The sequence below is a fragment of the Mytilus trossulus genome, chromosome 4 (genome assembly GCF_036588685.1).
Source record: "Mytilus trossulus isolate FHL-02 chromosome 4, PNRI_Mtr1.1.1.hap1, whole genome shotgun sequence".
Lineage (NCBI taxonomy): Eukaryota > Metazoa > Mollusca > Bivalvia > Mytilida > Mytilidae > Mytilus > Mytilus trossulus.
The window spans coordinates 13,909,203-13,920,826 of NC_086376.1; the positions used below are offsets into that span (position 1 = coordinate 13,909,203).

At 32.0% G+C, this 11,624-nt stretch overlaps 1 protein-coding gene across 1 annotated transcript; it reads right to left on the reverse strand.

Annotated features, from left to right (window-relative positions):
* Positions 1-325: 325 nt before the first annotated feature.
* On the reverse strand, positions 326-11,461 carry LOC134713744 (transient receptor potential cation channel subfamily M member-like 2). The gene is made up of 11 exons (XM_063575031.1): positions 11,368-11,461; positions 9,763-9,862; positions 8,168-8,399; positions 7,811-7,873; positions 6,933-7,061; positions 5,958-6,233; positions 5,080-5,281; positions 3,886-4,054; positions 3,515-3,657; positions 2,920-2,976; positions 326-934 (listed from the first exon to the last, which is right to left on the reverse strand). Exons 2-11 carry the CDS (start codon positions 9,849-9,851, stop codon positions 825-827), a joined length of 1,470 nt encoding a protein of 489 aa, XP_063431101.1. The 5' UTR covers positions 9,852-9,862; positions 11,368-11,461; the 3' UTR covers positions 326-824.
* Positions 11,462-11,624: the final 163 nt, after the last annotated feature.

The window sequence follows — 11,624 nt, forward strand, 5'->3', positions numbered from 1 at the left end:
CTCTATGCTCATTTTTGCATGGGTAGGCATTATATTTGACCACATTTTACACCTCGCTAACGCTCAGTGTAAAATACCGACAAATATAATGCCTACCCATGTTAAAATGAGCATAGAGCATGACATTAAGGAATTATTTCTTAATTCTAGCATGCATCACACCTATATCATTGTCATGTGATGTATATAGTTAAGATAAAGTTGCTAGTGATTTTTTTATCTATAAGAATGCCGTATACATTGAATGATGTTTTATTTTGTTTTCGATCAATAAATCTTGTACAATTTTTCAATTTTATTGTCTTTCTATTATCACAAGCGATATTGGAGCATCAATGTTGAAATGAATATCCAGTAAATGACAATGAGTTAGGAAAACACTGTTGTCAGCACGAAATAGGAGAGATAGGGAACAAACCTATCTGCACAATTTGTCATTTAGATAGATAGGACACAAATAAAATAAAAACTCGTCCAAATACAAATAGAATGATCACCAACTTGAACAAGGAAATAAAAGATGCATATAATTTAAAATAAAGGGTCAGAACGTTTTCTCTACATGTACTTCTAGAACAAGAAAATAGTGCCACATATGTCGGTTGGATACGGCTAAATCCCGAAAGAAATAATTAAAACGTAGCGCCTTCAATCTTAACTTTGATAGATGTCAGAATTTTCTGCTTTAAAGTCCTAATTTAAAAGTTTTATTTCATACTACATAATCAATACCACACATGTAACAGATTTGTAATATTGTATACAAATCTACCGTTGGAAAAGCTGGTGATAAACTTCAATATTGATTTAATTAATCATCAATATTAATGCATCGAATTCGTCGTCATTTCGCTATAAAGACGACTGGTGGCGTACTTTGCTTGTAACTGCACTAGTGTTTCAGGTTCGAGTGAACAAGCGTCTATGCATTTTCCTGAAAAGGAAAAAAAAAATATCTTAATTAACAATAATTAAATGTTTTTCAAAAAGATTTATCATACCAATGAACATAAAAGTAGCCTTGCCATCTATCATTATCACATCTTAGACAATTCTCGTATAAAAGAGGGACGAAAGATACCAGAGGGACAGTCAAACTCATATATCGAAAATAACTGACAACGCCATGGGGAAAAATGAAAAGGACAAACAGACAAACAATAGCACACATGACACAACATAGAAAACTAAAGAATAAACAACACGAACCCCATCAGATCCTGCTCCAAATGTGAAATATTAGGTGCATGTTAATTGTAGCATCATTATTTATAGTTTAAAATTTAAAAAAAACCAGTTTCTAATTATCTAGAAAAGATTTATCCATAGTACGTACATTTTGTAGTTTAAAAACCTAAGGTATCATACAATCAACAAAAAATGTCGCTTCGATTTTGAGATATATCAGTTTCAACAACAACAACAACATCAACAACAACAACAAAAATACTTTATTTTAAGAGGGTAACACAGTTAGCTATATAACTCTCAAGCGGTTAACGTAAACTTCATACAAAATTTAACGACAAGAGAGACATTTTTTTGTTCCCTATTTATAATCTTTGTTCGTGATGTTCATTTTTGCCCTTCTAAAGTTGTAGACACATGTACTTTTTACAATTTTTTCGCTATGCCTGTGTCTGAAGTCGCATTTTAAAATTTTCATGAACGTACTAAATTGGTAAAACCGTGACAACAAAGTATTAAAAACTTTTTCATAATTCTTTCATCAATACGAATATTTGGTTATACACTTTGGATGTATCTGTTTAATTCTTATTGAACATGGGATAAAGATCCCAATTCTTACAGAAAAGAAGAAGTGAACGATATAGGAGGGAGAGTCAAATTCAGAGATCGAAACAAACGGACAAAGTAAAGGCTAAAAACTAAAAAAAGACAAATCTAAATACAAAAGACACAACATAGAAAACTAAAGACTAAGCAATACGAACCCGACCAAAAAAGAAGAGAGTTGTGCTGTCACAAGCATATTTTACCTCGCCACATCCTTTATGTGTCTGTCCCAAGACATGCGCCAGTGAATCAGTGGTTGTCCCTGACTCATGTTTGTCGTATTCGGTTTTTAGTTTAAATTAGCGCTCTTAATTATATCTCATTTGATTTATTCTATAGGTTTTATGTTGATGAAGAGCTTACTTAACGGTAGGGATTGTCTTGGTGAAGGGGGCATGTAATTGCTTATATCCATGTCATTTCATCTCTTGATCTAGTTGATGTCTTGCTTATTGACAATCATACCACATCTTTTCATATTATTGTTAATAAAATAATTGGTTTTTTTAAGGGTAAAATAAACATATTTTGTATTTTATTTTTATGTCTATATGAATATATACGCTCATGATATGTTTTAAGATGATCGGTAACAAACCATACAATATACACATTTATATTGTACTGACAATAAATGACAGTACAACATTATCTCTGAGTTTGGCAAGGATAAAGGTAAACAAGGCATCCAAAAATACAAAACATATAGACATTGTAGAGGTCATCACTAGGTTTCAACAAAAACTTAGTAAAACTACTACATATTCAAATATGTCTGATACTGAAAAACAAGCAGCCCTGCTATATCCTACAAATATAAACCAAGTAAAACAAAAAGGTTCTTTTACATAAAAGTCTAGAGTCTAGTTATTTGTGCTTGAATATACATACACGTGTTCATGTCAATTGTTGTTTTGTTGTTGTTATTCGTTTGTTTTATATCACAAGTATCATTTTACGTATATGACAATAAAGAAATATTAGCATATGATCGATAAAGCAAACGAACAAATGTTATGTTATAATTAATTGAAGTTAAACTTTTACAATAGTACGACCTTCTAGTAATCACATGTAAAATAACAATTACTACAAATATAAAATAAATAGTTTAGGACATACTTGATACACTTTTTTGCTCTCGAATATTTCCTGTTTTACCGTTCTGTCGTTGTCTTTCTGAAACAAGACAAATTATTACATTTAAAGTTTCGAAAAAATCAGGCATTGTTTTAAAAGTTAATGTTAGAGTAAATTAAAATAATCATCTGGAACTGTTTTTTCTCTTAAACACTTAAGAGTATATCTTGAAATTTTGCGACCTTAGTTTTAAGACCATTTGAACAAGAGTTCATTTGAGCGGTATGCACATTTCACTTACATGAGTTCTTATAATGTCATACAGAGCAACGCAACACGAGCGCGTTCTATTTTCGGTTACTATTGTAAGCAATAGCTTAAACACTTTGGTCGTATTCCAGCTAAATCTGGTATACATATTATTTAACAACTTTTCTGGCGATAATATAAAATTAAAATCCTGGTATTTATGAGCTTATCCACAAGGCTTTTTGGGACAAAACTGTAGTTAAGAGTATCATTTTTGTGTTTATATGGTCGAGTATATTTTCAGGTTAGACAAGTTATTGTCGTAATCCTTTTTTTAGTTTAAAATTGCACTAGCAGTTCTTTGTAAGCCATTTCTTATATAACTTACTGCATACAATAACTATGCCATTGACAACATGTAACAACACATTGATAGGCACTGGAAATCTTGTGCTGTAATCTTTGATGATTGCATATCTCCAGTACTTCCACAATCGGTCAGAATTGTTCTGCACCTCTTCAAACCGATAGCTGGAAATGATTACAGTAACAAAAATACATATATAACAAAGGACATAAGGTAAGGTTTCATACAAAAAATCAACTATAGTATACCGAAGTTCAAAAGTAGTAAATTGATTAAAAGAAAACAAATCAGTGTTACAAAGTGGTGCCAGTCGAATAACAAAACATAGTAACCGTACGAAGACACGGATAGACACTTTTTGTTGTAACGTAATTGAACTAATAAATGTTTACCTAAACAATGCAATGATTAAGTTAATCAATAGGAGGTTTGATATCAGTAAATACATGGCGGCTATAACCATAATGGCCCAGTCGTATTCAACACATCTCTCCATGTTGGTGTTACTTTCCCATTCTGATTCAACTGATGTACAAGAAGTTCCATTACCATTGTTTTCTCCTAAATAAAACGTTACTTTAAAGTATAGAAAAAGACTGACTTGTTTTTCTCTATAAAACCAGATGTAATTATGTTGCATACTCCACTAGAAAGTGAAGGTATTATACCTAGTAAAAGGTAAAAGAACAAATACATATTAAAAGTATTTTAGACTTTAAAATGCCTTCTATAGGTATGTTTTTCGTATGCTAGTACAGTTTTAAAAGAGGTCTTTGTGTTCTGTGTTTCTTTTTCGGAATAATTGAAGTACCATTTTCGAGAACGCACTTGGTATTCTACCAGCTACTGTTATCTTTATTTGTCTCACGTTCTATACATTTCTAGGAATACGATTGGTTTAAAGCAACCGTGCGGAGACCTTGTATATTCCATAATAGATCAGGAGCCTGTAATTCAGTGGTTGTCGTTTGTTTATGTGTTACATATTTGTTTTCGTTCATTTATTTACATAAATAATGCCGTTAGTTTTCTCGTTTGAATTGTTTTACATTGTCTTATCGGGCCCTTTGATAGCTGACTATATGCGGTATGGGCTTTGCACATTGTTGAAGGCTGTACGGTGACCTATAATTGTTAATGTTTGTGTCATTTTGGTTGTGGATAGTTGTCTCATTGGCAATCATACCACATCTTCTTTTTTTATATTGAAGTCGGGGCTTATTTCAATACACAGTTAGTAGTGATGATATTTCCCTTTGTACAAACAACACGGTGTTGAGAAAAAATCTTAACGGTTTCAACAAACGATGAAACAAATATATATAACACGTTTAAAACTAACAAGTTATTATTGTATATACCCCAATGGCAGTAGGTTCCTAATACTAGCGGTATTGAAGACTTCATCACTTTTATATATAAGTCATTGGTCAAAATACCAAATGATAAGATAGTCGGTGAGATTAATTCGTTACACAGTGTGCTAATGACTTAATACGACATGTAAGGGCTCAGTAAATTCCATATGAGGATACCAGTTTAGCTCTCATCCCGTATGGAATATACTGACCCCATACATTGATTACCTCTTAACTGGTCTAGCGACAATTCACCGTAAAGTTGCCAATAAGGTAATGACACGATCTTCCATATTCGCCAATTTTCTAAGTCAGCTCCAAATTTCGGCCACATATCACGATGGTTAGGATACATATTCGAATGGTACATTACACCAGCACACACAATAAAAACAAACAAGATCCAACTAAATTGAAGCAGCTCCTTAAGCTACAAGGTATGTTAGAAGGTATTATGCAATTATTCATTTCAAATTAATGGTATAGAATCAAAATGATACAGCAAAACTTTGATAAAACAAAATAAAATGCATCAAGTTCGAATGGATGTTTTTGCAATACATGCATCTCAGTACTGAGCATTTGGTGCAGCTCAAATGGTACCGTTAATGTAATATATATTTTCAGTTTATTGAAAAACTTAGTACTAAGTCTTACTAACTATAGACAAGCTGACATTTACGTATATTCTACTTTAATTGTATTTTACTTCGGGACGAATGTCATATGTACTATGGTTTGTCGCTATAATGGCTCGAGTCGGGGAATGGGAGTGGTGCAACTTTATTTTGTTACACGGGTGCCATTTGTATTACAAAAATATCCCGATTCACAAGATGACTATGTCCATAAATTCGGTTTATTTGTACGGGTTGCATGCAAATTTATTCCCATTTCTATTTACAACGGATGATAAAAATACTATTGCAAAAAAAGAAGATTTACACTTTAATATGTGTTTATCAATGGGTTCAAGACTAGTTTTATGACTATCGCACCTATTCTTCGTCACTGCTACTGGTTTTTGTCTTTTTTATTAGTGTACGTGTTACGTAATACGATTTAACAGAGTAAAATATAAAGATTATTTTAAGATATTAACTTACCATTTTGCCAATCATTATGAGCTTTAGACCGAAATATTTCAGAACCATCAAACTATGAAAGAATCTCATATAAATTATGAACAATCCAAGACTATAAATTCTGATTTCCATGCGCTGGCCAACATTGAAAATACGAACAAGTATTGCAGATACTATAACAATGTACATCAGCAATGCTAAAACATTCCAAAAATTTGTCAGGTAACAATATAACCGAAATAGTTTACGAGATTGGTTGTGTGTTCTCTGTCTTTGTACTGTTATCACAATGTTTCTCTGAAATCAAACAAATACATTTTGTTTTACTTTTGTAGCATGCAGTAAACGAATATCATCATTGGGTCATGACAGTATCATATGGATGTGCAGGTTCAAAAGCGGGTCGACTACGGAAAAGACTCAGTTTGATCATGTTTGTCGGCAAATCAATCATTTTCTGCGTACTTGTAGCTTGTTGACTGTTTGTTCCGACTTTTCTCTACCTATTATTAGTTATAATTCACTACGCTTTTTCGGTTTTTTATTTACAAATGTATGTAAAATATCAAATATCTTAATTAAATTATCACGACAACAAAAGCAACCATACCTGATGACGTCATGTTGTTATGTACTATTCTATTATTTATATGTGTATTGTTCCATCCTGGGTGTTTTTGAGCCTCGTATTTTAAAATTTGAAAAAATCAAGAAGTCTCCAGCGGACAAATATCGTATGTGGTGATAGTATTGATATTTAAATGACGATGCTGCAGTGATAATCCTGATGAATGTTTTGCTGCGCGTGATTTCATAACGAATAGTACCATATCATTAGCGAATATTTTTATATTACGATGTGAATCTTATATTATAGTAGATGAAGAAAAACATTAGACCTTATAAGGATTGAAGTTTTGAAGTATTCATTTGAATTGTAACTATTGGCTCCAATACATTATTATTTAAACAAAATAGTCTTTAATTAATACGTACGACTATTTCTTCAACAGCATCTGCAATGATCCAGAAATACAGCAACATCTCATAAAATCCAATACCACTATCATTTACGTTTGATAAGAGGAATGCACTGTAAGCTATCAGTATTCCAAACATTAAAAGCTAAAGAACGGAAGTTAATAATTGGAAGTAAAGAAAATTCTATCTAAGACATAATTGTTGCATACAGTAAATTTGTTAGAGGAAAATTTCACAGTGTTATCAATATCTTGATACGACAATTAAAACACAGATGTAGTAGTAACAACGGCATATCGAAATTATATCTATTATCTAATATGTAAAAACGATATATTAGATAATTTCGTTGGGTGTTCATTTGTTTAAATGACATCATACGCATGAGAGTTCTCACAAGAGATCAATCATCTCTGTTTATGCGTTCAGTTTATTTTGTTGGGTTGTATAGAATATGTTATATACAATAGCGCGGTCTCTCATTTTTTGCTTGTTTTGTTATATTCCTTGTCGTGTCTTTTGGTTACATATATTTGTTTATAAAGATTATATTACAAGGATGACTGTTGAACCCCTAAGTCGACATTTTTACCTATTATGCTTGTTTGTTTTGGTAATACATCGTTGACATTAACATAGAATTGTATGCGAGTGTCAAAGTAAGTGAGAGGCTTAGCTAGCTATAAAACCAAGATTAACCCCCCATTTTATACATAAGAAAAAACGGTACTGACTCTGGAACATGACAGTTTTTATCCATTCGTTTTGCTTGTTTGAGCTTTCGATTATTGATTTTGATTATGAAATGTTTGTTTTGAATTTTCCTAGTATTTCAGTAATTATGTGATCTTTTTGCATTCAAAGAAAAAAAAAATTTATTTATTTTATCTTACATAATGGACCATAAACATCATAGCTGGTGATGTCCATGCAGCACCAGACAGACGAACCACATTCTGTAATTTAAAATAATATTCTGTTTTTTTTAAATGTTTAACATTCAGAAAAAAAGTAATCAAGATAATATGTGAAACAATAGCTAACTTAATTTATATAACATAAAAACAATTCAAAACTAAATATTGATTCAGGAAGTTTGTCTTCGGATCGATAATGCATTGAAATTCTGATAATACTTTGTGCTACAAAATGTTAAGAAAGTGTTTAAGACTACCACCTGTGAAGTTATTGGTTAAATCGCGGCCTTTGCTTTAAAAGTCTTGGCTGAAAAAACGGACGAACAATATTACCTTCATCCAATCACGCCACATCGCTGCTGTATCTTTATACCAAATTCTGTTTAATAATCTCTGTACGCATGGATGTCCAACAACATCAATCATACCATTATCAAATGCACATTCCACTGGAGCAACACGAATTCCCCAAACTTTGTCTTCTGTGTTCACCAAACTCATACAGCCTATTTCATTTTCTTCATATAAAGAGTCCATCAGGAAGAGCGCTCGTTTTTCAAACAGTCTGAATTGAATAGTGCATTTATTTAATTTTCTTTTGAATATAGAAGTAAAAACTATCAGAGATTTAAGTATTTTTGTTATTAAAACAGTTATTATAAATATTATTTACAAGAGATATATTTTAATCAATCTGACGTTTTGTTAGATCAGTGTCGAGTGCATACATCCGGGTTCACATATCATCCTTTATTCAAACTAAGTATTTACCAATCGAACACTATCATAAAATCTGTTATCATTGTTTTTATTGGTATTACTATTGATGTTTTTATTAGGTAACAGCAAACAGAATATCATTGATATATACATATGCAAATTTGTGGATCAATAATCTGTTGATTCCAGTATTTTGGAATATTGCACAAGGTCATATTTTTTTTTCTGACGGTTTATAAAGTCTTTTTTCTAAATTGACATCGATTTTGTTGTTTTTGGGATTAAAAAGATTCCGTCCACGTCTTCTGTGTGTTATCGCTAATTGTATTTCTATTTGTATCCTTATTATGAGTTAAGCCTTTGTCAAGTGTATTGTGTGGTTTGTTCTTATGTTGTACTCTAACACCACTTTTCCGGTTACGGGGAGGGTTGGGCCTACGCTTACACGTTTAATCTAATCGCATTCTGTGTGAGTTTGTCCAAAGTCAGAAACCTGTTATTAAGTGGTTGATGTTTATTGCTGTGGTACATATTTGATTTCCGTTCATTATGTCGTACATAAATTAGACCGTTCGTTTTCTTTTTTTAATTGTTTAACATTTGTTTTTTCGTGGTCTTTGAATGCTGACTATGCAGTATGGACTTTGCTCATTGTTCTTGGTCGTACAAAGACCTATAGTTGTTAACATCCGTGCCCTTTGGTCAGTTGTGTCTTATTGGCATACACTTTGTACTAAATCTTCTTTTTTTTTTGTATTGTAGTGTCCATGTTTACAAAACTTTTTTTCGAAAAACTAAGGATTTTTTTTTAATCCCAGGCATAGATTACCTTAGCTGTTTTTGACACAACGATTTGGAATTGTGGATCCTTAATGTTCTTCAACTTTGTATTTGTTTGGCTTTATAACTTTTTTGATATGAGCGTCACTGATGAGTCGTAACGTAGGCTAAATTATAATCCTGGTACCTTTGAAAACTAATTAATGAGTAATGCTTTAAAAGACACCGTATACATTTTCATAATTCAAAAGTATTTTTATATACTGTAACAGCAACCCTCTAAATGAGAAATAATCGAAAGGCAACGCAAGCTCTGGGAGAACATGCAATATTGATACATATACTTCATTTGCAGACGTACATTGCATAAAAATTCAAAATCTGAACCTTAAAGTATATAAAGCTAAATGATTCTAGCTTAATTTTACCTGGAGTGTTTTAATAGATCATTGTTGAGTTTTAAATCTTTCGCACTGTTAACCATTTCAGCCATAGTGTTCAGTATGCTGCTAGCCATTATTGCTGCTACTATAACAGACAGTAGATAATTGATCAGTAAATATGTCATAATATCAAAAGAAGAAAATGTGGTATGATTGCATATGATACTGGTCTCCACCGGAGATCAATTGACAAAGATTTATAGATCACCAAATGACCTTCAACGTTGACGACAAACCCATACCAGGTACATTTGTAGTAAGTTATATAGAAGGCGCCAAAATGGAAATGTAAAACGATGCAAGCGAGAAAACTAACGGGCTCATTTATGTAAAAAAAAAAGAAACGAAAAACATAATGCATTAAGATGTTGTACAATTGTATTTCAAGAAATGTGTACATTCATACAAACAGCTGACTACTCACTTGGGTAATCAGTGAAATATTACAAGATATATTAAGAAAAGTGTTGTTTCTTTAAGTAACAATATAACAAGCATCTTTGGTGAATAAACATATAATGTCGTTAAAAACAACAACAACAAAACAAATAACATGTTGTATTTATAGAGGAGTAGTAGATCAGGTTGCAAATGTAAACGAAAGTTCGAATTAGAAAAAAATAATCTGCAAGCATAGTAATCGTAATACGTTGAGAGTAGGCTAATTCACTTAATTTAAATCAAGGTAAAATAACCTGCAAAATGGCAGTGTTTAGTTAAAAATAATATATACTTATAACTATATACTTGAACAACAAACGTACAATTCCAAATTTTTCTCCAGGGTGGACTGTAAAATAGTTGACGGCGGAAACACTCGAGAACAGCTTTTGAAATATTAGCGTCTATGACCTTTCAGTCTCGCAATGACTACTAATGGTAGGTTAAACACCAAAATTTATGACAAACGCGATGATTTTAATTTTCCTATAGTCAGCCTTCCATTTCTGTGTAGCAACATACCAGCAGGACCAGTATCTGAAGTATATGTGTCTCAATTGATATGCTAGCTCAAAGTACGTTGATTTTGCTGAACGAGGACTGCGTTCTCAAACGTTGCAAAGACAGGGCTATGAATGAATCCAAATAAGGTCACCACTCAAGAAATTTTACGGTCGCCATCATAAGCTGATTGGCCATTATGACTAAAGTGTTTCAGAGATCATATCTGATGTTCTTCCTCATTCATAATAACCTCCAATTATTACCGAACTGAATAAAGAAATAACACGACGGGTGCCGTATACAGTGAAGGAAATGCTTTCCATTCCGGAGCACCTAATTTAACTCCCGGTTTTTAGTGGAGTTCGTGGTGTTTCTTATTTATTATAAATAACTGTTTATGCAAACGTCCCTTGGTTTTTTGCGTCTTTGTTTTTTCCTTGGTTATGATTGCTATTGTCTTGTGTACGTTAGAAACCAAAGAATTCGCACAGGACATTTCAAATAATTTTCTAAATTTTCGCGAAACTAATATCCTTCTTTTAACCGAATAAAATAAATTTGTTTGATGTGCTTTTTTTTGCATCAAATATTATATATACATATATACAAACCTATGAAATCAAATTTCCATCATACCATACTTACATAATGGGTTTTCACATTTTGACCAAAAAATTAAAGCTAAGTCTTCCTTCTGTGCAAATATTGCCCATGCTAACAATACATGATACAAGACAGTCTTTTCTAGTTGAAAGAAAAACAAGAAATTAATATATCAAAACAGGTGTCTACTGTTTAGGCCATCATCAGAATTATAAACAAATGCTTACCTAATAAAATTGAGAATGGAAATGGGGAATGTGTCAAAGAGACAACAACCCGACCAAATAAAAAAAAACAAC

Bases quoted from the DNA above. Each gene is read 5' to 3' on its own strand.
- LOC134713744 (XM_063575031.1), bottom strand. From the start codon at position 9,851: ATGGCTAGCAGCATACTGAACACTATGGCTGAAATGGTTAACAGTGCG. The intron at 6,234-6,932 runs GTACGTATTAAT...GTTTGATTTCAG, and splicing joins ATGCTGTTGAAGAAATAGTC to AGAAACATTGTGATAACAGT. The intron at 935-2,919 runs GTATGTCCTAAA...TTTCCTTTTCAG, and splicing joins AGAGCAAAAAAGTGTATCAA to GAAAATGCATAGACGCTTGT.